This window comes from Anarrhichthys ocellatus, unplaced genomic scaffold, assembly GCF_004355925.1.
Source record: "Anarrhichthys ocellatus isolate YVR2014 unplaced genomic scaffold, GSC_Weel_1.0 scaffold30, whole genome shotgun sequence".
Lineage (NCBI taxonomy): Eukaryota > Metazoa > Chordata > Actinopteri > Perciformes > Anarhichadidae > Anarrhichthys > Anarrhichthys ocellatus.
Genome location: NW_022280060.1, coordinates 877,274 through 903,263, shown reverse-complemented (window position 1 = coordinate 903,263; position 25,990 = coordinate 877,274). Strand labels below are relative to the sequence as shown.

The 25,990-nt window shown below is 39.9% G+C and overlaps 3 protein-coding genes across 4 annotated transcripts in view; all 3 read left to right on the top strand.

The window, feature by feature from the left end:
* The first annotated feature begins 720 nt into the window (after positions 1-720).
* On the top strand, positions 721-7,705 carry ftsj3 (FtsJ RNA 2'-O-methyltransferase 3). Its single transcript, XM_031864213.1, has 21 exons — positions 721-877; positions 1,045-1,150; positions 1,675-1,721; positions 1,917-1,996; positions 2,242-2,341; positions 2,489-2,683; positions 2,768-2,883; positions 3,065-3,169; positions 3,444-3,544; positions 3,671-3,757; positions 3,867-4,013; positions 4,294-4,429; positions 4,693-4,886; positions 5,034-5,148; positions 5,298-5,379; positions 5,521-5,668; positions 5,754-5,851; positions 6,054-6,156; positions 6,403-6,586; positions 6,807-6,901; positions 7,028-7,705. The coding sequence occupies exons 1-21, from the start codon at positions 811-813 to the stop codon at positions 7,281-7,283; spliced, it is 2,562 nt and encodes an 853-aa protein (XP_031720073.1). The 5' UTR covers positions 721-810; the 3' UTR covers positions 7,284-7,705.
* A 7,401-nt stretch (positions 7,706-15,106) lies between these two features.
* Positions 15,107-20,559, top strand: clcc1 (chloride channel CLIC-like 1). Of its 2 annotated transcripts, XM_031864226.1 has the most exons (11): positions 15,107-15,534; positions 15,657-15,764; positions 16,992-17,102; positions 17,249-17,470; positions 17,613-17,753; positions 17,836-17,935; positions 18,640-18,737; positions 18,853-18,999; positions 19,085-19,609; positions 19,713-19,735; positions 20,138-20,559. In XM_031864226.1, exons 1-11 carry the CDS (start codon positions 15,403-15,405, stop codon positions 20,307-20,309), a joined length of 1,779 nt encoding a protein of 592 aa, XP_031720086.1. In that variant the 5' UTR covers positions 15,107-15,402; the 3' UTR covers positions 20,310-20,559. The 2 variants fall into 2 exon arrangements, with proteins under 2 accessions (XP_031720086.1, XP_031720087.1); XM_031864227.1 differs by lacking the exon at positions 19,713-19,735 and having other exon boundaries at positions 20,138-20,314.
* Positions 20,560-21,350: 791 nt separating this feature from the next.
* mcoln2 (mucolipin TRP cation channel 2) overlaps positions 21,351-25,990 on the top strand; it is a 20,278-nt gene continuing 15,638 nt past the window's right edge. The window contains exons 1-9 of the mRNA XM_031864233.1: positions 21,351-21,734; positions 22,322-22,475; positions 22,730-22,903; positions 23,139-23,295; positions 23,740-23,818; positions 23,917-24,013; positions 24,290-24,389; positions 24,913-25,025; positions 25,342-25,491. Coding sequence (XP_031720093.1) covers positions 21,691-21,734; positions 22,322-22,475; positions 22,730-22,903; positions 23,139-23,295; positions 23,740-23,818; positions 23,917-24,013; positions 24,290-24,389; positions 24,913-25,025; positions 25,342-25,491 — 1,068 coding nt within the window. The 5' untranslated portion in view covers positions 21,351-21,690. The remainder of the gene's footprint in view (positions 21,735-22,321; positions 22,476-22,729; positions 22,904-23,138; positions 23,296-23,739; positions 23,819-23,916; positions 24,014-24,289; positions 24,390-24,912; positions 25,026-25,341; positions 25,492-25,990) is intronic.

Sequence of the window (25,990 nt, the reverse complement as noted above, 5' to 3'; positions counted from 1 at the left end):
CTCATATAGTTAACACCATTTGATTTAAATGGTGTTTGTTGATCAAATATTAATAAGTTGAAGCTTGGAATGTGAAATTTGTGAAAGTGATTTTTCACAGAAGAGATCACCAAAAAATCCAATTCTATTCACCATCACTATTATATAGGGGGGCTAGTTGAAGTCTCACATCTAGTCTATCTAAAAACATATATATATATATATATATATATATATATATATATATATATAATTAAAATGTCTGCATGGCTAGATACCACTGGGTAAGACAAAGTAGGCCAGTGTTGTTTTTGTGATTTAGATGAAGTTGCCCTTAACTGCATCATCGTGCATCATTTAGCGCTTTCTTAACTGTTGTTACTGGTGGGTGGTTTAAATCCTGCAATGAATCATATTTTTTAGGACTTTACATGTTTGGAATGGAAAAACTGAATCAGAAAAGTCGTAGCATTCAGTGATGTGTGGTGGACTACAAAGTACAACAAAAAAAAAAGTGGAAAGCTTCTCTAAATGACATGATTGAACTGAAGCACAGTGGGCCTACTTAGTAACTGCATTTGACTTCTAACCATTTGATTTCGTCTGTTTATTTATTATACGGCTCTGCTCTGCGGTACAGACAGCAGGTGTCGCAACGTCCCGTAAACCACAGGGAAACTAATCAGAAGAAGAAGAAGAAACAACGTCACGTGCTGTGTGACGTTGAATGTATGCGTCGAGAAATTCGCACGTGTTGTTTTCGTGGACGTCTGACTCAAGTGTGATTTTTCCGTTCCAGAGTATAGCGTAAAAAAACCCACATCGATAAAGATGGGGAAGAAACTCAAAGTAGGGAAAACCAGAAAGGATAAATTTTACCATTTGGCTAAAGAAACAGGTAGAGTACCACTCTTTTAAAAGATAGCACTCTTGAGACAGTTAAGGAGTAGATGTTAGCATTATTAGCAGGATTGCTAGCTAACTCACCAACGCTACATAACGATGTGCCGGATGAGGATTTCAGAGAGTCAGCTGTCTGGTAACATTATGTTTTGTCTTTTTCAGGTTATCGCTCTCGTTCTTCCTTCAAGCTCATCCAGCTCAACCGTAAATTTCAGTTTCTACAGAAAGCCAGAGCTTTGGTCGACCTGTGTGCTGCTCCTGGTGGATGGTGAGCTTCCGACTAGATGCTAATTAAAGTTAAATGTACATGAGCAACACGCCCAGGGCTAAAATCAGGGGTGCCCAAACTGTAGAGACACAGAGGGCAAAACATGTAATCTAATTTGAGTACACTGGTTCATTCTATCCCGTCAAACATGTATAGACAGTCAGAAAATCTTCTGTAATCTATCTCATCTGTAATTAACTTTTTTGTCTATATATATAATTAGTAGTTCAACCCTCCAATATTAATTTAGAGTTGTTCATTGTGTAATTACAAATGTCCTCTTTGGACAGTTGGACTAAGCTCAACAAGAGCCCTCCAACAGTGATGCAAATATCTTTGAAGATACAGCATGCTGCTGTAAAATGGAAAAAGATGTTCCCATTTTAGGATTTCCCCGAGGAATGTAATGAGTGTTGAGGTCCTGTGTATTTGTATGCTCTGCCCAGGAAGACAGATGAGTGAAAAGTATGTTGTGGAATATAATTAGCACAAGAACAAACTCATCAATCAAAATCATCTTGCAGGTTGCAGGTGGCGACCAAGTTTATGCCTGTGTCAAGTCTCATTATTGGTGAGTGTGATGTCATCAATATGATTAACTGGTAATACATTGTTCTGCCTCTGCTTAGGCTTTGTGATTCAGTTGTTTCGACAAGTCTTTAATTGTTGGTTTGGAAAAGCCCTTTTTTAGGTTGCAATCTAATGTTGATTACCGGGATACTGTGAGAAAATGTTTTTAAAAAAAAAAAGTATTTCTTCCTGTCAGGTGTTGACCTGGTGCCCATCAGGCCCATCCCCAATGTGGTGGCACTGCAAGAAGACATCACCAGTGACAAATGCAGACAGGTAAGGCTGCTGCTGCAGAGTTCAGCACGTCACTGACGTCAGTCCTGGCTGTGGTTCTGCATACACTATTATACAAGGAATAACTAATGTAGTCCTGCAAACAAATGTGACGCCGGAGACACAGATGGTTCCGTCATGGCAGTAAACACCTGCACTGTTTACCAAGCATCACATTTCTCTAAAATCACAAACTGTAGGAAAGCTTCAATGTGGATTTGTTAAGATACTTTCTATCTCATATACAGGCCATAAAAAAGGAACTGCAGACATGGAAGGTCGACGTTGTGTTAAATGACGGAGCCCCGAATGTGGGAGCCAACTGGCAACATGATGCCTTCACACAAGGTAGGTGCCACAAGTTTCAAGAAATTTCCAGTCACACACCTTCATAAGTCAGGATTTACAGATACAGTTATAGTTCTGATTCAAATACACATACCACACATACCTAATGTCTCAAAATCTCCCCTTTTTTCCTTACTCCACCCTCAGCTCATTTGACCCTCATGGCCATGAAGTTGGCCTGTGAGTTTCTGACCAAAGGGGGCACTTTCGTCACCAAGGTCTTCCGCTCCAAAGACTATCAGCCACTGCTCTGGATCTTCCAGCAGTTCTTCAAGAAGGTGCAGGCCACCAAGCCGCAGGCGTCTAGGAACGAATCCGCCGAGATCTTTGTCGTCTGTCAGGGTCAGTGGCAGCTAGAAAGAAGAAATTCTTCTACACTTCCACAGTAACATCTGAACTAAATTAAATGTATCTTTTCCTTACCAGGTTTTCTCGCCCCAGACAAAGTCGACAGTAGGTTTTTTGACCCCAAACATGCGTTCAAAGAGGTGGAGGTGCAGGCCAAAACTGTGAAGGAGCTGATTCCTGTCAAGAAGCCAAAGGCATGTACCCTGTATGAGATGGTGGAGTAATGGATGATCATCAACAGATCATTTCAATCAACTTGTTAAGAACAACAAGACTGATTTTCCCATGATTTCCTGTAGTGTCCCGAATAGCTGTTTACATATTACTAGCCATATTGCATTCTTTACTATCTAAGCTGCTGCTCTTTTGTTACAGGCGGAGGGATACAAAGATGGTGATCTCACACTCTACTACACTTTCACAGTGACGTCCTTTCTGAAAGCAGACAATGCCATAGACTTCCTGGACAAAGCCAGTGAGGTGAGATATCTGTATTTCTTTAACTTGTCAATGAGTGATGATCCACACCTTTTCTGCCATTTCATAGAAAATCTTGTTTTATATACTGTAAATTGCAGCTGTATGGGAAGGATGTTGAGGGAAGTGAAAGATATACGATTAATTATCCTGGACTCGTTATTTGGATTTACAGTCCACAGAATGCAATGTTCAATGACTGAGAAGAGACGGGATATATCAAGCTAAGTAATAGCGCTCCTGTTTTTTTAATTCTCCCTCTGTCTTCTTCACTCAGATCACCTTTGACAACCCAGACCTGGAGTGTCACCCAGCCACCAGTGATGAGATAAAGGAGTGTTGTCGTGACATCAAAGTCTTGGGCCGCAAAGAGCTCCGGTAAGTCAGTTTTTTAGTGCTGTTTTTTTTTTTTTTTTTTTTTTTTTTCTCCAAGAAATAAAAGAGATGAGTAAAAATGAGTCAATCATGCATGTGTTCTTTTTTCCTCCATCCTCACACCTGCAGCATGCTGCTGACCTGGAGGTCCAAGCTGAGGAAGTTCCTGGCCAAAAAACTGAAGGGGGAGGCCGAACTGCGTGACCCAGAGATCAAGTAAAGTCTTTGCAGCATATTTACAAAAAGCCAATGTAATAATTTCACATCTTTGCTAGAATGTGTCATGTCAGATTAATAAAACAAATCCTATTTGCTTTGTTTTTAGCTTAAGTTCTGATGAAGAAAAGGAGGATTTAGAGGAAGAACCAGACAAAAAGAAAAAGAAGGCGGGAGAAGAAGAGTCAGATGACGAGGAAGAGATGGAGAAGAAACTGGCAGAACTGAAAGCTGAGGAGGTGGCTGAGCTCAAACGGTACGACACGAAGCTGTTCAGGATTACCATTTTGTTTCTATAAGGATTTCATTTTCTCTGCGACTATCTGTTGCAGTACTAACAGAATCACAGGCTGGTTTGTGAAGAAAAAGATTCCGAGCTATTACTGAATGAACCTGCAGCCCTTTAATAGACTTCTTGTCATCTTGTTAACCTCTCCCGTTTGATTTGGTTTTAGTGGAAAAATAAGAAACTGGAACATGCGATTGTTAAGATTTCTTTAGAAAACAGAGTTTGTATAACTGTCATGCTCCAACAGGAAGAAGAAGAAGCTGCTGAAGGAGCGGAGGAAGCTGAGGGAGAGGGTTGAGCTGAAGATGGACCTGCCTGGCGTCTCCATAGCAGATTCCCACGACTCATCCATGTTCTCCCTCAGCGGCATAAAGAAGAAAACGGTGAAGACAACACAGACAAGCACAATAATGCAAACCTCCCCCTTGGGTTGTGTTGGCAAAATCTTTTTATGTAATCTTGATTGTGTTTGGTGATTTACGTTGGCATCAGATTGCAGTTTTGGTGCAGATATTGTCGGCCCATCTCTAATGTCTCCTGCCAAAAGATTTTAGTGTTTGCGGAGACAAGCAAATAATGATTCAGTCCCCATAACCTATTGTCCCCAATGCTAATTTGATGCTACTTGCTACTTTCTCTCCATCAGGCCCTGGCTGATTTATCCAAAGGGGACATGCAGCTGGCAGAGGGCCTGGTAGATGAAGGTGACGACCTCCACCTGTCGGACGAAGAGGATGACGAGGCGGATAAAATGTCCCTGGCCTCTGATTTAGATGATGACGAACTGGAAGAGGTGGAGCATAGACAGAAAGAGCTGGAGATGAAGGCTCAAAAGAAGAAGTAAGTGAAGTAATTTAGCATGAAAGTCAGTCGATGTTTTGGAAATAATGTCCTGCTCTCACAGTAAAAAGACAAAGGGCATACTATCAATAATGAATTGTTGTCTTATTTCGTTTTTGCTTATTTGTGTCTGTGGTTTTTTTTCAGAGTAAAGTTCGTTAAAGAAGAGGAGGAAGATGAAGGGCAGGATAGTGGCTTGCTGGTGGAACTGGAGGGAAAGGATGAGAAGAAGGAACGAGAGACCAACCTGTGGTTCAGCAAGGTTCGTCCATTTGTGCTCCCCTAATGTAACGTACGTATACAACGTAATATAGTGTAGAATGTTCATTGTATCATGTTCTGCACCTGCAAATGAGTTAATATCTCTTTGTGATCTGTGACCGTTGACGCTGCCATCCTATTGCTTTGTAGGGCATATTCTCTGAGATCGGCCTGGAAGGAGATGCAGAGAGTGAACTCCAACAGACTGAGTTTCTTCAGAACAAAAAAAACAGTAATAGCCTCCCCTGTTTCTCAGTCATTTATTCACACATGGTCGTCAGCATATGGTCATAAATCGAGTATAGAACATCAGTAGCTCTCTTAAATCTGGGACTGACAAAATAATGACAGTTTTGATCTATTTTTGAAAAAGGTAAAAAGAGGAAAGCTGAGGAGGAGGAGGAGGAGGAGGAGGTAAAGCAGGAAGAGAAGGATGCTGCGCCAGAGGAGGAAAAGGCACCTTCAAAGAAAGCTGAGGAGGAAAGTGGCAGCGACTCCGATGACAGCAGCGATGATGAGAAGTAAAACGTCATTTACTGTGTTTTTACTATTGTCAACTAAACAAATATACAAATAAATAATGAAGTATGTTGCTGCTTGTTCCAGGGAGATTACCAAGATGAAGCAGGCCAGTGAAGGGGCTGGTGGGATGCCAAGAGAGACCAATGACCGTGACTTCCAGGTTGTTCCTGTAGAAAGCACCAGTGAGTATATGAAACATTAATATTTCAGGTGTTAAGCTGGCGATCTCCAACTTACAAACATTCTAAATTTTGGAAAGTGACACATTCAAAACAAGGTTACATAAGTAACCAAGATGAATGAATACATGTATAATAAATGCAGCCAGTAACAGTTGTCCAGCTTCATGTTTTTGTGTAACTTTGTGGTTTCTGTGCTCTTCAGGTAAGAGAGCCAGGATCCTGAATGCAGAGGGTCTGGCCCTGGGCTGTCAGATTGCCACGTCTAAGAAGAGAACCAGGGACCTGATGGACGGCTCCTTTCACAGGTGTGTGTTTCAGTGTGGCACATCCATAAATGAGTGTGCTGGGGTCTTTATTAAAGTCAAGTGCCAAAGAAACGTAGAGAAGACAATAAGAGAAATTTAGAACAACACCAGACTTCTTTAAAAATAATGTGATTCTCCTTACTAGTAAAATCTGTGACCAGGTGCCACATGCATTAACAACACAGTGTTTGTATCAGCCTTCAATTTACACACATTATCTGATTTTATGATTGTATGCTCCTGCAGGTTTGCTAGCTCCGAGGAGCAGTGGGAGGTCCCGGAGTGGTTCCTGACTGACGAACAGAAACACCGGAAGAGGCCGGTGCCAGTCACCAAGGAGATGGTGGAGGAGTACAAACAGAAATGGAAGGAGATCGATGCCAGACCCATCAAACGAGTTGCTGAGGCCAAGGCCAGGAAGAAGAGGAAGGTAAGATCAGTGAAAAGTACAATGATGCAGCAGTGGATGAAAAAAGTTGAAGCTGCCAAAAAAAGATGAGACATAAAGCTAGATCATGATTGAAATCATTACAGGGCCTGGATCAGTTTCAAGATGGAAAAAACACCCATAACCTTTTTTACGTTATGGAAACTTCAGGCAAATTATTTCTGTAGATCTTAATTTGTTAGTTTCTCCGTGACGTTTCCAGATGCTGAAGAAGATGGATCAGGCCAAGAAGAAAGCAGAAGCAGTGGTCGACACAGTGGACATCTCTGAGAAGGAGAAAAATGCTCAGCTGAGGAGGTATGGCATCACATGTGAAGGGTTGGAGCTGCACCTCAAAAGAAAATGACTCCATGAAACTAAATGCATTGCGTCAGACAATTGTCATTTCAATCATTTTGTCTCCCTTTTTCCCCATTCTGTTAGTATCTACAAGAAAGCAGGCCTGGGGAAGGAGAAGAGAGAAGTGACATATGTTGTGACCAAGAAGGGAGCGGGCAGGAAGGTGAGGCGGCCCGCCGGCGTCAAGGGAGCCTTTAAAGTGGTGGACGGTCGCATGAAGAAAGACATGCGGGGGATGCAGAGGAAAGAGCAACGCGCTAAAGGGGGCAAAGGAAAAGGAGGACCGGCAAAGGGTGGCAGAGGAGGGATGAAGGGCAGTAAAGGGCGAAAAGGAAAATAAATTTAAAGCCGTAGTGCTCTCACAGTCTTGCCTTTCTCACTATTAAACACTGCCTGGCCTCATGTTGCAGGTCAGCATTTATGGAGCTTCGTGAGCTACGATGCCTCCCACAGGCTCCTCTATCGTGTACAGAGGCTAAAATGACTTGTCATTCACATGATGCCCTCCTTTTAGCATTTTTTGCTGAGGTTCCTGAAGCTCCTTGAGATATGTTCTGTGGTATTTAAAGGCTGGTGTTCTGGCATGTCTTTCTAAAGATGTAGATCATTTGTCTTGAACTCTGTGAACAAAGTGGTTTCACTGAACAGCTCAACTGTAAATGGCAGAATCTCAAGTAAAACCTAGTAAACAGGTGAATAAATGTTGCTATTAATGTAAATATTCTATACACATTTTTGCAATAAAAATTGTCGGATGTTTCATTCAGCGTTTCCTGTGATTTAAGAAAACAATACAGTTTACTTTTTCATTACTTCAATTTTTGGAAAGATTTTAATAATTCATAATGCTTTGTGCTGGTAGTGGCTCATCAGGATGAGCTAAACAATTATAAACTATAGAAGTTGCATTAGTCATTTTCTATCTGGAAAAGAGGACAGTATGAGACTCTTGTGCTTGGGAGCTCCCAGGTGTGATCAAGTGTTTAAGTGTGATCTATGTTTAGTGTCCAGATGCAGCAGTTACAACAGATTTGATAGTCGCTGCACAGACAAACGGCTGAAATGAGTCTTTCATGTGTTTTATACTTAGTACAGTTCTTTATTGTATGATTTTGTTGACTAATCGATAAGTTAAATTAATTGTCATAACTGTAAAACAAGTTTCTCCAAAGGCAATCATACAAAAAGCACCACTTAAAATTAAAAAAAAAATTTGGCATGGAAAACTAATGTCCTAAAGAACCCGTAGTCGACTAAGAAGGGGCAGCCCTACTTTGTAGTTTTACAATTTGCTCATCTTGTGTTTTTGAGGCTGTGAAACACTGATGGTAAAAGCTCACAGTTCAACTGGCTGTCTGTATTTGTTCTCTGCTATTTTGTATTTTCTTTTACTGTATTTATTTGAGACCTATGCTGTATAACCTGTCGTATAGGGGAATTCTGAAAATGAATGTCATTTGAGATGACTTTCCCTTTAATTTTCTCAATCGTACAGTAAAATCTAATGAAATTAGACTTGGACATAGTAAGGGTCCTCATGAACACCAATCCAGTGAAAGGTTAATATAACCTCTTATGGATTTGTTTTTATAACCTGTAAAATATAGGGAAATTAAGAATATGAATGTCATTTGAGCTAACTTTGCCTTTCATTTTCTCAAAAACCGTACAGTAAAATTACATTAAATTTCACATGGACATATATGGGGTCATCATGAACAGAACTCCAATGGAAATTTTAGCTAACCAAGGAAATGTTTTTATTACAGATCAAAGAGTATTATTAGGTATATTATAGTTTTCAAACCCTTTTTCCATTAAAGATAGTACAGCAGTGTAACTCCAGATTTTATTATTGTTGGATTTCATATAGTATACAAAATACTGTCTTTGACTTGTTATATCAAATTGGGCAAATTATTGATCAAATACAGGTCTATTTCCGGGCTTTTTGGGCTATCCAAGCACCTGTACCTTAATACCACGAATAGATGAGCATTACATTTCAAGCGCCGGCTGACGTGACCGAGGTTCTGCAGATAACGGCTCACCTGGCTGCAGTCTTGAGGTGTTCTCCGAGCTCTAACACAGGACGGTTAGTTGGGGAAGTGCCCTTCTCTCTTTGCCAGGATGCTCCTCGTTGTCCTGGTGTGCAGCCTGTCTCTGGCTGTCACAGGACAGCAGGCGGACGACGACTGGATAGACCCTCATGATGATCAACTACGACCCAAGCACCAAGACGACAAGGAACCCTGCAGAGGTTGGGTGATGTTAAATATATACTGAACAAATTGCATTTGTTAACGTTGGCCTGCATGCTCGGAAGCTATGTTGATATCTCCGTTGTGACTAATAATATGTGTGTATTGAACATAATGCCTTGCAGCCAGCAGAATATGCCAATGTCAAGACAAGAGAGTTTACTCAGGACTCCAACGAAGTTTAGTTTAGCCAACTGGGCTTATTTGAAGCCTCCACCTATATAATATTAAAATCTTACAAAATTACAAACAACATAAGGAAAAGAAAAATAATGTGATTGTGTTGAGTGTGAGATGGCTTGTGTTTGTTCAGGGATTTTGGTTTAAACACCTGCAGTAACTCCTAAGCAATGGTAATGCTACAAGTCCCTATGAGTGAAACAACTATAAATATAATATAACAGCGAAAAGAAGAAAGACATGAACAATAATACATAAAAAAGCTATTACAAAACAGCAGTGGACCTGACGTCGTGTCGCTCTCAAGTTGTGGATCAACAGAGACAGGTTTGTGACTTTATGCATTTGTACGAAGTTCTTCTGGGGAAATTAAATAAAGGAATTAAAAGTTGTATGAGCTCGAGAGCTGTGGAGATAATGACAATCCTTTACATCTTTAGTTCCTGGAATAGGAATAGTTTAGCCTACAGGACAGACAGGTTTTTCCTGTCCGTTCTTGCAGACATTTACCACCCTATTAATGACATTTTCTACAAGAATTCAAGACGCATAGAAACAAATAAGGACAGTTGGCAAAAACAAGCATAGATTAAACAACAACAACAAATACAACTTAAAAACTGAATGAGCATAAGGTTGCTGGAGACATCAAAGACACTGTTCTTTCCTTCACTCTGCAAAGTGAAAGTTCACATCCTCTTGAGAACAAGCACCTGTCCGGCTGGTTGTTCTTAAACAAGACACTGAGGGTCTTTCTCATTTCCCAATTTTGTGCCAACTTGATTCCTCGCTCCTCGCTCCTCCGGCTTGTGACCCAGAAATCGATCTCAGAGCTTCATCTTGAAGAACATCTCAATTCCTAAAATCCATCTTGAGGATCGAGGAGGCTTGCTGGAGGAGCTATGAGCAAGGACACACAGGTGTATCTTTTGCGGAGGTGTTTTTAGCACATTTAAACAAATAAAAGAGGCGTGACACACAGCTGTAATGATCTCAAACCACGGCTGGACTCTACAAAAGTAAATGGTCCTTTATATTTTCATATTATTTTTTATTTAAGATGATCAAATGCCTCATCAAACTTTCTGTTTGTGTAGCTCCTCGTAAGGCTCTGTTCCAACCACATTTCTTAATCACATTCACCTGATACTTATGTCTTATTTGTTAAATACTCGAAATCTCCCATGGGCGGACCAAGACGTGAGGCAAGGAGGTGAGGAAAGGATTCGAGAAGGCACAAAATATCAGCTTTCTCCAGTAAACTCATTTCTTAAACATCATGTAAACAAGAATCCTGGTTTTCAAAATGTGGTTGTATTAGAGAAACATGAGCTAGATATCTCCTGATATTCAATTTAATATGATTTAAAACAGAAAAGCAGGTAATCTCTATATTTGTGGGACTGAAAACAGCAGTTTCTGCTATTTTTTCATCAAAAAGTACCTATCAATTGATTATCAAGTTGATTATTTTTATTGCCAGTCGACTAATAGTTGCAGCTCTAATAATTTCAGTTTTTTTTCCCATCTAGTGCAACCAGTGAAGTTGTACTCTGCCTGTTTGTGTTCCAGATTGGTCTGGGTGTTCTGATTATAGTGGCCATCATATGCACTCAGCTGTGGTCAACGATGTCCTGGCTCATGCAGTTCAGGAGACTGTTTGGTGTCAGCTTCTTCATCAGTATTTTTTGGAACTGGCTATATCTGTACAAGGTGAAGCTCTTTAGGTCTTGCAGCTATCATTCAGTTTTTTTGTTTTTTTTAGACGGATAAGTTTGAAGTACCATTACATCCTTTTCAGATTGCCTTTGCTGAGCACCAAAGAAACATAGCAAAGATGGATAGTGTCTATGAAAAATGCTCTGGACTGAAGAAAATTGACTGGATTGATAGCTTGAAAGGTGAGCTAATTACAAGTATATATACACAGTATATTACGTATCTTCAACCTATTATCATTGGATACATTCTTAGTATGAAAATAAGGATTATAGCTGCTTTACAGTATTTCAGTATTTTATAACTTGGACCCTATTTTCCCTTTTTTTTCTAAATGACTAATGGGGACAACATTTTTTGAAATAGTTCCAGTCTTAAGCCAGAGCAAAACGTATTGCAGCCTCATTCACATTGTGAAAATCAGCTAAATAATCAGCCATCTTGTTTGTTACGCTGCAACAAGTCACCATATTTCAGAACGAGACTTCTCCTTGAGCGAGACTTGGTTAGACACAATAACAAAGAAACCGGATCGACCAGACCGGCGAAAGGTGAGGAAAAAATGTTGACTTCCTCTGTAGACTCGTTTCTATAATGTTGTCAGACACAAAACAATCTGAGCCTGTGGCTAAAACAAGCACTTAGTGGACGTACATGGACGGGGAAGAATTGCCCCAAGCAATTACATTGCAGCCCGTTTAGCAGCTGCCATCTGCAGATGTTACCCTTTAATGTGCAAAATCTTATTGTTTTCAGTGTTTTGAAAGATTTTCTTGGAGAGGATGCACTCTCTACTACTGACAGTGATACTACTAAGCCTTTGAAAAAAGACACTATAGTTTCCACTGAATTAAATCGATCTAGTTGCTGTCTCAGCCCCCTCTGCTGTCTGTGGATGTTTTCTTGCAGAGTGGTACAGAAGCACCTTGACTCTTCAAGATGACCCTTGTAAGGAATACTACGAAACCATCTTGATCGACCCCCTTCTGTTGGTTCCTCCATTGAAGGTAGGTCACTATGATTGCATGTATGAGTTTTCACTGCACACAGGCTGTATTATGCTGCGTAATAATGACATAATAATGACAAATGGTAATACTGTTTTATTTTCCACTTAATAATTTATTGAGGAAATAGAATAAAGCATTTCCCTTTGTCATATAAATGTGTTCCCATTCAACATCGTCCTAAACTGTTTTAAAATTGGTATCTGTTTTGAATATCTGCATTATTTTGGGAATGGCACACACAAAGTTACACTCCAAACATCCCTCTCTCTCTTTAGGCGATCGTATATACCATCACGACCTTCATCACTGAGCCGCTAAAGCAAGTTGGACAGGGGATCAGTGAGTTTCTTGTTGCACTCCTCAAAGATCTACCTATTACCCTGCAGATCCCAGTTCTCCTCACTAGAAGGGGAAAGTGCTCGCAGTGTTGCTGCTAACACTGTAATGATCGCCGAAGTCTGCCTGTGTGTGCAGCAATTGTGAATGGGGAACCTGTGGGTTATTTTCCTTCACCTATATAAAGTGCTGTACTTGGGAATGTTATTAGTTGCCTGTAATTATTACACAGGATAGGGATAGGATAGGAAACGGCACAGAGGACCAGCTAAACGGACGGTGGTGGTTGCGTGAGTTCTGGGGACAGAGGAACCGCGGCGTGTCCCCACGCTTCCACCTGTTGTTGACTTTGTTTTGGGGATTTGTTTGTTTGTCATCTGACTGTTTTGCGTTACTTTAAGGAACTTTTGGAACTGATGGGACTCGGGGTTTGAGTGATATTTTGTAAATGCTGCAACCCGTATGCCGTATGAATTTGCTTTATATTAATATATGTTATATTTAACTAACATGTGTCGTTTCCTTTGTGTCTGAGGTGGTCTGTCATTATAGTGAATAACAGAGAAGACCTTTCAGCGTGTTTTCGTACCTTCAACTATGTTATGCAGTCAGATGTAGTGTCTGTATACCAATTCAGATCCGCCCATGCCCTTTAATTTTAGCGTATATATACTTTTCCCTTTTTAGGTTAATATAATTAGGTGAATTGTTACAGAGTGGTGTCCTGTATGGGGATATGAAGGATTAAATAATTAATTTTGATATTGGTGTTATGAGTTAACTGTTTAACCTGGAGGGCAAGATTTATTTTTCTTTTGAGTTTTTTGTTTCACACCTAAACAGCCCAGGTAATATTTGAGTTGGAAACTTATCCTAGTTATAGTTAGTTGTGGCCTTACAAATAATTAAAATTCGACCTTTGTGAGAGGTGCACTCTCACTTGCAAAATTGCATTGTTTGCACCAAGTTTTTTTTGGGTGGATGTATTTAGGTGTTTATTGTGTAGGTGATGGTAGCTATGTGGTACAGTTTTCACAGACTAATTGATTAGTTGAATTAATTATCATACCTGTAAAACAAGTTTCTCCAAAGGGAATCATACAAAAGCACCACTTAAAATAAAAAAGGAATTCAGCATTAAAAACAACTAATAACCTAAAGAACCCTTATTCGATTCAGAAGGGGCAGCCCTTTGTAGTTTTACAATTTGCTCATCTTGTGTTCTTGAGGCTATGAAACACTGACGGTGTTGGAGCTATTTATTTGATATTAGTATTTTATTATTTAATTAATAAGTAGTATTGTTTAATTATTCTAGATGTTTGATATATTAACATTGCTTTTTCTCTTTAATAGTCATTTGTTTAGTTATGAGGTGGTCTGCTATTAACTTGGAGTTAAATGTTTTTGTAACTATGCACAATTTCCTCAAAAATCTAATCTGAAATTAGACAAATTGTCTCATGAATTTGATTTGAAGTTAGCTCATGAATGAGATTTTGAAGGGCTTTAATTTTGAAATGCTACATCAGAATGTTCTGGTTTCTATCTGAGTGACACCTTGAGGTGGTCTGCTATTAACCTGTTGTGAAATGATTTTGTAACTATGCACCATTTCCTCTAAAATCTAATCTGAAATTAGACAAATTGTCTCATGAATGTCCTGGTTCTCTCTGAGTGACAGTAAAACTTTCTGATTTTCAATATGGGTGGAGTCAACGATGCCCTGATTACATTCCCCTGATTACATTTCTTAATTGGAAAATTAAAAATGTCAGATTTTCTCCATGGGGTGAGTCAACGATGTCCTGAACACATATACATCAGTCATTGTTTGGAATTATTGAGAGAATATTTTTTATAACACTTCAAACATTCAGATATCTACCTGTTTCAAATTTATGACATTTACTTAGAAATATCTCTGAATTGGTACAGTAAAAATATCTGATTTTCAGTCTGTGCAGAGTCAAAGATGTCCTGAACACATATACATCAGTCATTGTATGGAAATATTGACAAGAATATTTTCATAGCACCTTAAACATTTCAGAAATTAGCTATTTAAAGGTGCAATTTCAGTTCAGTTTGTACTTCGTAAAATATCTTAATTGGTACAGTTAGCATGTTTGATTTTTGTTTGGATGTGGTCAGAAATGTCCTGAACACATACATATCAGTAAGTCAGATATTATTAATTTCATTATCTTTCCAGCAACCCTCAAATCAAAGAATAAAGACACAAATTAGTTGTATTTTCCCTTTAACTCACGAGATGCAGGTAACATGTTTTATACTTAATGTTAATATAATTAATTTAATCTTATTTCCACAAATGCAATTTGTATCTTAGTTGACATCTTATTTTGGAAACCGGATGTTGTCTGACGGTAATCTTTCCGCTAATTTTGCAAAGTCCTTCGCTCGCTTGTTTTTGTCATTAAGAAGATAATTGCTCTTCCAGAATAAATCAATAAATTGTATTCTTCCAGAGCAAAAAAAAAATAATCTATACATTTCGCAAAACGGAATTTAAGACTTATTGACCAAAATATAATCGTTGTAGAGAGAAGTGAGTTCTGCTTTTGTGCGGCTTTTTCCTCTAAAAACTATACCTCCCATGAGCCTTTGCGGTGGACGTAAGTCGTGACAAATGGTTGTACCGTAAAGCGGTTCTGTTGTGCGGTAAGTTGTGATTGTAACACCGAGCTTCTTGTGTAGTTCGATCAGAGTGAAACGTATTTAACATTACGCGTAATATTGAAGCCTCCGCGTATCAAAGTGTCTTCAAAGTCGAGGTTGAGTCGGTGGGTCTGATGTTATCATAGCAGCTACCATTAGCATGTTTAGCTAGTTAACGTTGTTCGCTTTCACTTTCCTTGAGGTGTTCCTCTCGTAGCTATCTTTAACGCAGGACGGTTAGTTGGGGAAGTGCCCTTCTCTCTTTGCCAGGATGCTCCTCGTTGTCCTGGTGTGCAGCCTGTCTCTGGCTGCCACAGGACAGGAGGCGGACAACGACTGGATAGACCCTTATGATATGATCAACTACGACGCAAGCACCAAGACGATGAGGAAGCCTGCAGAGGTTGGATGATGTTAAATATATACTGAACCAATTGCATTTGCTAACGTTGGCCTGCATGCTCGGAAGCTATGTTGATATCTCCGTTGTGACTATATGTGTGTATTGAACATAATGCCTTGCAGCCAGCAGAATATGCCAATGTCCCAACCAAGAGAAGAGAGTATACTCGGGACTCCAACGAGGTGGACCTGACGTCGTGTCGCTCTCAAGTTGTGGATCAACAGAGACAGGTTTGTGACTATATGTGACAATACTATTTAAGCAGCCTTAAAAGTGAATGAGCATAAGGTTGCTGGAGACATCAAAGACACTGTTCTTTCCTTCACTCTGCAAAGTAAAAGTTCACATCCTCTTGAGAACAAGCACCTGTCCGGCTGGTTGTTCTTAAACAAAACACTGAGGGTCTTTCTCATTTCCCAATTTTGTGCCAACTTGATTCCTGGTGTTTTCGGCACATTTAAATAAATAAAAGAGGCGTGACACACAGCTGTAATGATCTCAAACCAAGGCTGGACTCCACAAATGTATTTATTTAAGATGATCAAATGCCGTAAGGCTCTGTTCTAACCAAATATCTTAATGACATTCACCTGATACTGAGCTACATCCAATTCAACTGCAATAATGACACAATGTTTACAAGTGCAAACAGCTGTGGATATCAAATTATTATGTAAATTGGAACCTTCTCTAATAAACTGTATTCCATGTTTGTGTGTATGTAATACAGTCAGGGCCATAAGTATTTGGACTGTGATGCAATTTTTCTAATTTTTGCCTCTTTGCCCGACTCCAGTGGATTTGAAATGTCAATATGTGGTTGAAGGATAAATTGTTGATTTGGTCAATCCTGATGTTTCTGCTATCTGACTGATAGGTTTGATAAGTGTTTTTAGACTAACAATGGCCTCCTTCACTTGCATTGACACCTTTTTGGTCCGCATGCTGAGAGTTCAAAGGACCAGCTGCCAAATGCTAATTTAACATTTTGAATCCTGTTGTCGGCATCATTTTTCATGAAATAGTGACAGAACCGACCACATCTGGCCATGAAACCGTTTGTCAGACAATTGTCCAATTACTTTTGACCCTCTGAAAATGTGGGGGACTGTATAAAAATGGCCATAATTCGATAACTGTTCATGTAATATTTTAGTTTTATCCATTGAATTAAAGCTGAAAGTCTACACTTCAACCACATATTGACTGCTTCCTTTCAAATCCACTGGAGTCGTGTGAAGAGGCAAAATTAGAAAAATTCTGTCACAGTCCAAATACTTATGGCCCTGACTGTATACAGTATGTCACTCTTTATTTGTTTAGTACTTTTTTGTACAAACATTTGAAGTGCTTCAAACAATGAAGTATATAAAGTCTATAATAGCCTATGTGTGTTGAATAAAAAAATGCGTAACATCTGTCGGGCATCACAAATATTGTGCTTTTCTTTCATTCAGATTGAAGAACTAATGAAGAAAATCATGCTCATCTCACAGCAGCCCACATGCAATCCAGTGTTCAAACGATTCCTTACCAGACTCCGGAAGGAAATACAAAGAGTTGGTTTGGTAAGTGGGCATTTCACATGCATAAAGCTGTGTTATGTGGCTTTGAATATGTCTTTGCTAGACCATACAACCATTTCACTGAACCTTACTTGCATTCATCATGTGGCCTACATTTGACAGTGCTACCTGTCCCCTTTTGTCCCCAGCCCAGTGACTCCTCGGAGGTCTTCTATGATGCCAAAGTCAAACTCTCCACACAAGCCATGGCCGAGATTCAGGCACTGCTGGAGGGCGAGGACAGTTGGAGAACAGGCGCTCTAGACAATGCCATCAGTCAGATACTGGTAGATCTCAGACCACATGACTACGAGGCCTGGAAGTGGCGTTTTGAAGACACCTTTGGCGTGGAGCTTGACACACTCTTAAAAGTAAGCTCAATCGATTATCAAAACAGTTTATTATGATTATTTTTATTGCCAGTCGACTGATCGATTAGTCGACTAATAATTTCTGGGTTTTTTTCCATCTAGTGCAACCAGTGAAGTTGTACTCTGCCTGTTTGTGTTCCAGATTGGTCTGGGTGTTCTGATTATAGTGGCCATCATATGCACTCAGCTGTGGTCAATGATGTCCTGGCTCATGCAGTTCAGGAGACTGTTTGGTGTCAGCTTCTTTGTCAGTATTATCTGGAACTGGCTATATCTGTACAAGGTGAAGCTCTTTAGCTCTTGTTCAGCTGTCATTCAGTTTTTTTTAGACGGATAAGTTTGAAGTACCATTACATTCTTTTCAGATTGCCTTTGCTGAGCACCAAAGAAACATAGCAAAGATGGATAGTGTCTATGAAAAATGCACTGGAGTGAAGAAAATTGACTGGAGCGATAGCTTGAAAGGTGAGCCAATTACAAGTATAAATACACAGTATATTACGTACCGTCAACCTATTATCATTTGATACATTCTTAGTATGAAAATAAGGATTATAGCTGCTTAAATCTTTCTGTTTAACAAATTCAGAATCGACAAATGTGGACACGCATGGTTTTCACACACAGCAGTGATTTGAAAATGTTTCTCACTCAAAATGTTTAAAAGGCCCCTGTTGGGGCTATTGATGGACTGATCTGAAACTACGAAAATGAGTTGTGGTCCTGCTCCTTCCTGCTGCTCTATATATCGGTTCAACACCATTGTCCCCCATTCACATTTAAAGGGTAACGTCAGTATTTTATAACCTGGACCCTATTTTCCCCTTTTTGAAGATTGTGCCAAGCAATTACATTGCAGTCCCGTGTATCGGCTGCCATCTGCGGTGTTCTTGCTCAATACTGGGCCAATTTCAAAAATCGTTGTCCCTGTTAGACACACAAACATGGGAACATATGGTCTAGTTTAAAAAACAACAGATGTTACCCTTTAATGTGCAAAATCTTATTGTTTTCAGTGTTTTGAAAGATTTTCTTGGAGAGGATGCACTCTCTACTACTGACAGTGATACTACTAAGCCTTTGAAAAAAGACACTATAGTTTCCACTGAATGAACTCTATTTAGTTGCTGTCTCAGCCCCCTCTGCTGTCTGTGGATGTTTTCTTGCAGAGTGGTACAGAAGCACCTTGACTCTTCAAGGTGATCCTTGTAAGAAATACTATGAAGTCCTCATGGTCAACCCCATTCTGTTGGTTCCTCCAACCAAGGTAGCTCGCTGTGATTGCATGTATGAGTTTTCACTGCACACAGGCTGTATTATGCTGCGTAATAATGACATAATAATGATAACGGTACATTTCAAACATCCCTCTCTCTCTTTAGGCGATCGCGGTTACCATCACAACCTTCATCACAGAGCCGCTAAAGCACGTTGGACAGGGGATCAGTGAGTTTCTTGTTGCACTCCTCAAAGATCTACCTATTACCCTGCAGATCCCAGTTCTCTTCACCATCGTGCTCGCCATTGTGGTAAGGACCCCTTGGGAAATTACATTGACACTCGAGATCAAATAATGTGTCTCAACACTGTTATATTCATTTAACTCTTCAACAGGTCTGCATGTATGGAGGCGTGCAGGCAGCCTTCCAGCATGGCATCGCTGCACCTTTTCGTCGTCCGCGGGGGGATCCGCCTCCTCCACAGCTCGAGCCGCCGCAGCCTCAAGTCCAGAGGATCCTGGCCGGGGACAACTTAGCAGGAGGGGACGCACCGCAACAGGCCCCAATGCAACAAGCCGTTGAAGGCCGGTTACACAGGAACCAGGTTCGTCAGAGGCAGCCCAACAGACGCAGGGAAGAGATGGGTGTGGAATCACTGGGCACTGCCGAGCCTCCTTACAGTGAGGATGAGACGGATGCGGAGCTGCGTGAGGCGGAGCAGAATCTCTCCGCTGAGTCAGATTCAGAAAGCCTGCATGAGACACTAGAGGAGCTAGTGTCCACTGAATCAGATTCATCGCCCTCAAAGACTAAACTGCTGAAAGTGAATGAAAAGCTCTCTCAAAATAAACTCATCAGAGACGGTGAAGCACCTCAATCTCAGCCAGCAGAAAGGCCGCTTTCATTAACTGATGTTCAGGTGAGTTCTTTCTAAATATCCTTTAATATCCAACATAAGACTTCAAATAGTGCTGTGATTTAACTTTTTAAAGTACACTGTTTGTTATCTTTTAATGCTTCAGATTTGCACATGCAACATGAATAGGTAAATACATATTTAATAACTAGATCATATTTTGAATGAGGCATTTTCATTGGCAGTATTGTGTTTTGATGACAGCTGTTGAGCTTGTGAATGTGAATGCCAGTAACCCATGGATAGATTTAATAGCTTTAATATGCGTATTTATTTGCTGCCACACCATATTTCTTAAGTTTTTATAAATTTTTCTTAATAACACTAGTTATAAGTGCAGTGGATTTCAACCGGGATGCCACGACATACTGCTGTTTGAATTTGATCATCCCCAAAATATCATTAAATTAATGTTTGATTAAAATTGGTTTTAGCTACCGCATCATTCCTCACTGGAACCAGACATTTTTATCTGAACATGTAAGGATTTTTGTTGAATACATTTTTGATGTAAACCCCCTCTCCCTGCAGGATCTGTACTCGGCTGAAGACGCCACCTCCTCTGTCTCGCTGCCAGCTGTTGACACTGTCGGAGTTCCTGTTCAGGAGACATCAGCGGAGTAGGCAGCTTCAACATCAGTCACAGCTGGAAGATAAAAGTCGTCAGTGTTTGGGGCTACTTGCTGGACTGTGCAGGCGGTGATGCCAAGGAGGGTTGATGGCCCCGACTGACTGTCTTACAGACATTGTTAAAATAATGTTGCATGTACTTGATCGTTTTGAAGTGTTGCCGACTAACTTTACCTTGTTGCTGTGCGGTCGATTGACGGTGCCTTTCCCTGAACAGAGTCACCAACACTGTTTGGTCAATCTGCTTATTATCTTATGATGATTTCAGCTCAGCTGTATTTCCTCAGTTGGGATGAGCAAAAAGTTCAATCAACCGCAGAGCAGCCAGACTGAAACAGGTATCAGGGAAATGGGAAATGTTAAAACCAGCATTACTTGATCTGGTGTTCTAGTGTGTCTTACCGGGGGGGGGGGGGCAGAAATCATGCTCTTACAAACTTTTTCCAGTTTCACTGTAATAATGGCAAATTATTATTTTATTTTTTTATTATAATGAACAAATAACAATGTTTCAGTTTTGAAGTTGAAATTTGTACATTTTGTAAATTAAAAAGAACAATTTCCTTCTGCAGTTTTTTTTGAACATGAAGTTATTTTTTGTGATTAACTGTTTGTACATAGAGGGCTTGATAGCGATGCGGAAGTCAGTGTTGCTGAACAGCGGTGCTTCTTCCCTTCTCTTTGTATTGGACGAGTCATACTGCTTATGCAAATCATGGGATTGCTGTCTGCATGGTTCGGCACATGGAGGAAGTTGAAATAGGTGATCGGTGATTCATAAATGCATAGACCAATGTGTATATTACAAAATCAGTTACTGATATAAAGTCTTCAATAAATTAAAAAACAAATGGGCAAGAATATTACGACACAAAAGGACAAGATGTTGAAATTTTTAAACTGCACCAGTCAATCTTTCAGGTCATTGTCTTTCAGACTCAAAATTTCATATGAATAGATATCTATATGTATCTATCTATATAAATCTCTCTTTCTATATATATGTATCTAGATATAAAAAATCTGTACACATACATATGTTTATGTAAATGTATATATGTATTTATATAACGTTTTGAGTCTGAAAGACAAACAATGGCCTGAAAGATGGTGCAATTTTAACATTTCAACATTTAGGAAAACATACATTTGTGCTTTCGAGTCATCCTCATGTATCTCAACAATAAATGGAGAACAGTGGCGATAAAGCATCTTAACTTTTTTCTTTTTTTTGCCGTGGACGCATTTCGCCCCTCTTGGTGACCGCTGGTGGCTCCGTGAGCCGTAGATTTGAGATCTCTGCGTCGGCTGAAACTCATTTCCTGATTGGCTGCCTGGAAGGTGCGTGGTGTTACAGATAACCCAGCTGAAGAGACTTGTCTCTGGTAAGTGTCTGTCCGTCTGTGGACAACTACATACCGTTCAAAGGGGTGCGTCCACGGGGACAATCAATCATGGAATTATTGGTTCGGTATCTGGACCGGAGCAACTCAAACAGGTAAGTTATTATTTTTAAATGACTGGCGTTCAAAACTAGTTTAGGGGCATGAGAAGTGTTGGAAGAGTTTAAAAATGATGTTTCTGAAATAAAGGCTAAACTGAACAATAAACTAATTTACATAACCTAGATGATGTTGTCCTACTTTTTTACAGCACCATTCATTTAATTCTTCCTGACAGAACCAGGCAGGTTTTTAAAACTGCGCATTCAGCTGAAAATAGCTGTAAAATGTGAGATAAAACTGGTTAATTTCTAACGACTGTAACAGGAGAAGGTTTGCACTCTGTCAGGGAGAGCTTGTGGGTGACAAACTGTTGGGAAAATATTGAAAGTGCACTCCCTGAACTAACCTTGGACTTAAACCCAGGCAGCACCATGAATGCAGGCAGTGTACTTGGTACACGAAGTCCTTCCTGTGAATGATGACTATTGCTCAAGTATATTATAATAAAATAACTGCTGCTTTCACTTCTGTTTTTTAAAACCCCCGAGTGCTGTATCCGGTCCCCCTCATACTGTTTTTGTTCTTTGTCTCCCAGCTCTGGGAAGATATTACATTTTGTATTGTAACTTCTCTTTTTCAGCTCTGCGTCGACTCAAGATGTTTTCAAAGAGGAGAACCTGAGAGATGACCTGAAGTATTACTTCATGAGCCCGTGTGAGAAGTACCGGGCCCGACGACACTTACCCTGGAAACTTGTGGTGCAGATTCTGAAGATCGTCATGATCACAACACAGGTATGTAGAGTGGGATTAATGTAGATTAGGAAACAAGATCCACCCAGAAAATGCTTGCTGTAACTACACTCTTTCAAGCCATGTTGTGTAGTAAAATCTGTATGAAATAATGTTGCTATTTGTGTGGGCACATTTAAACAAACAGGATCCTACATAATTGGAGTGTCTGTTGATGAAATAAGTTAAATGTAGTTAGTTGCCTTCACTAAGCATCTACATGAATGTTCCCTTTCCCCCGGTTGTTTCCTCCGTAGCTCATCCTGTTCGGCCTCAGCAACCAGCTGGTGGTGTCCTATAAGGAGGAGAACATGATGGCGCTCAAAAACCTCTTCCTGAAGGACTACAGCGGCGTGGATGAGGACGACTACTGTGTTGCTGTCTACACCCAACAAAGTGTCTATGACAGTCTGTTTTATGTCCTGGATCAGGCATGTTCAACCGCCTCAACGTACACACATGCACTCAATCCAAATCAATGTGGTTTTAAACTATTCACCATTTACCTGTTAATCCTGTGAAACAGGCTACTATGGGAACTGCTACGTTCTACTTAATATTTGATCAGGCTTCCTGTGATACGGCAGTTTGCAGCTTCTTTTCAACATAATGTAAATCACCATGTTTACATGTTTTGATTTTACCTGAGGCTTTTGATATTTATAGTACAGCCAGTTGGGCCGGATCTCAGTGAGTCCCCTGAGTTACGGTGAGGATGACGACGGCAATCTGCTGCCTCTCATCATCTGTAAAGAATATTACAAGAGAGGCAGCGTGGATCCCTCGGATGAGGCGTATGATATAGATGCCCAGCTGGAGACAGGTGAGAGGGAACATTTACAAACTTTGTTGTTGTTCGGTTGTCAATATTTCCCCTTGCTTTAGAGTACACCTGTCATTTTAAATGTCACAGTTAGGGATGCACCAAACTGATTTTTCAGCCCTGATAATGGTAGGGATACCTGGACTTTGGGAATCGTCCGGTACCGATCCAATACCAGTGTTTACACTTCTCATTGCATGTATGAAACAGCCAAAACAATTCCAGATACCAAATGCATTCAAGAATGAATTAACGTTACTTGTTGAAAGTTTTACATTCCTCGTTATGGTCGAACTTGAATTACTAAATCATCATTATTATTATTATTATTATTATTATTATTATTATTATTATTATTATGAGAGACAACATACAAGGGCCTTTGGGGCAATAGAAGATCTCAGACCTGGTGCTCATTGTCCCTGTTCATCTCCTCTCTCTCAGTTTGTATGTCACATGATCCAAAGACTGCAAACCAATGGAAAACCCAGAACGCATCCTTTTTTGATCTGGACTTTTACAGGTAAATGCGCTCCCTTCAATGCGCTGTATGTGGATGCGGCTAGCGCACATCATTTAGTTTTCTCTGCCGTACATTAAAATCCTCCATTTTGCTTTCAGGCTTGTTGACATGAAAATAACGTTTCAGCTGAAAGGCATAAACCTACAGACTGTGCGTTCCCGGGAGTTACCTGACTGCTACTCCTTCTATATTACGGTATGGTTCAGCCATATTTTCTGTCCTTATGAAATACAGTGTACATGAGCAGGTGAAATCTAGGTTAACAATTGATACTTTTCATCATTGAGAGGTGTAGCGTGGACAACTTCAAAAAAAACCTATTTTAAATTGTTTTGTGTGTTAAACATATAAACCACTGATTAAATAAATACTATTGTAACAACGCAGTTTGCCACACAGCATTCGACTGAAAAAAGTACTACTTTCCTCATCATTTTACTAATCTTTTTTTCCTTCGGCCTTGTCCCCTAGATAACATTTGACAACCAGTGTCACAGTGGAAAGGTGAAAATATTCCTGGACATAGATGCTCAGAGCTGTGCATGTCAAGACTGGAAGATATCTGGGACGGGTAAGGTGTAGTGGTCTAACGTAATGAAGAAATAAAAAACAATAGGAAATGAGAAAAAAAAAAAATATAGCTTCGAGTAGAAATGATCGTGGTCCAAGTAGATTGACCTCAATGAGCACTTTAAAACATACTACGTATGTTAACATTATGTAAGAGTAGGACTGAGGATTCAAACCCTCAACCACCCCCAGGGAAGGTGACTTTCTGAGTATGCAGCAAATTACGAGATGCTAATCCCAGAGTGTCAAAATATCCCAAGACTGCGGAGCGAAGCATCGACCTGGCAGTTTGGTTACAATCAATTAAACCAATTTTGATTCATGATCATTTATGTATAATGTAACTAGAAAACATGGGTCTAAAAGTGTATAACTATATGTATATGGGCCCAAAAAAATATAAATTCCTTTTTCTGTTGGTTGTCAGTTAGGCGTGTTCCTGCAAACTAGTAGTTATCAGTAATGAATGTGAGGGAGTTGCTTAAAAGATAAACCTGCACAAACACACTTTGTCTCTGTTCCAGCTCAGAAGAACACACACTATCTACTGGTGTTTGACGGCTTCGTCATTGTTGTTTGCCTCACATCGGCGGTGTTGTGCACCCGCTCCATCATACTGGCTGTCCGGTTACTTCAGGTCAGCTGCTCAGTCTCTGCTCACACTGTATAAAATCGTAGAGGGAATTACGTTTTTCAGCCCCCATCACTTCCCCTTTTTTAAGCCAAATGTCACAATAATTACAAGTCCCTTTTTTATTGCAATATCTAAAATGCCACCTTTATTGGATGTGGATAACTTCTTGCATAATCTGCAGACATTTCTCAACATGATTATAATCATGTTGTCTCTCAGTTGAGCTACCTACAACAGCTACTCTGTTGTAGGTTTATTTATTTATTTATTTATTTTTTTTTTTTTGTAAGAAACTGAATTTGCATTTGTGTATTTTCAGAGATTCTCCAGATTCTTCCATGAGAACTACAATCGTAAAGTGTGTAAGGATGACCAGAACGAGTTTCTGAATGGCTGGTATGTGCTGGTCATTGTCAGTGACCTCTTGGCCATTATTGGATCAATACTGAAGATGGAAATACAAGCAAAGGTAAACTGAATCATGTTCTTCTTCGTCATATGTCAAATAAATGTAAAAGGAGAGCCATACATTGTTTACTTCCCGTGTGTGTGTGTGTGTGTGTGTGTGTGTGTGTGTGTGTGTGTGTGTGCGCGCCCCTTCCTGATTTCTTATTTTTTTGCATGTTTGTCACACTTAAATGTTTCAGAACATCAAACAAATTTAAATATTAGACAAAGATAACAAGTAAACACAAAATGCAGTTTTTAAATGAAGGTTTTTATTATTAAAGGGGAAAGAAAATCCAAACCTACATGGCCCTGTGTGAAAAAGTGATTGTCCCCCCCCCTGTGAAAACATAAATTAACTGTGGTTTATCACATCTTTGGAAAGCTGAGTTCAATTTCTCTAGCCACACCCAGGCCTGATTACTGCCACACCTGTTCTCAATCAAGAAATCACTTAAATAGGACCTGCCTGACCAAGTGAGGTAGACCAAAAGATCCTCAAAAGCTAGACATCATGCTGC

What these genes read in the sequence shown, in the direction of transcription:
- ftsj3 (XM_031864213.1), top strand. Translation starts at nt 811, where the DNA reads ATGGGGAAGAAACTCAAAGTAGGGAAAACCAGAAAGGATAAATTTTAC. An exon ending in GCGGCATAAAGAAGAAAACG is followed by an intron (nt 4,430 to 4,692) that starts GTGAAGACAACA and finishes TCTCTCCATCAG; the next exon opens with GCCCTGGCTGATTTATCCAA. An exon ending in AGGCCAGGAAGAAGAGGAAG is followed by an intron (nt 6,587 to 6,806) that starts GTAAGATCAGTG and finishes TGACGTTTCCAG; the next exon opens with ATGCTGAAGAAGATGGATCA.
- clcc1 (XM_031864226.1), top strand. Translation starts at nt 15,403, where the DNA reads ATGCTCCTCGTTGTCCTGGTGTGCAGCCTGTCTCTGGCTGCCACAGGA. An exon ending in TGTTGGTTCCTCCAACCAAG is followed by an intron (nt 18,738 to 18,852) that starts GTAGCTCGCTGT and finishes CTCTCTCTTTAG; the next exon opens with GCGATCGCGGTTACCATCAC. An exon ending in CCATCGTGCTCGCCATTGTG is followed by an intron (nt 19,000 to 19,084) that starts GTAAGGACCCCT and finishes ACTCTTCAACAG; the next exon opens with GTCTGCATGTATGGAGGCGT.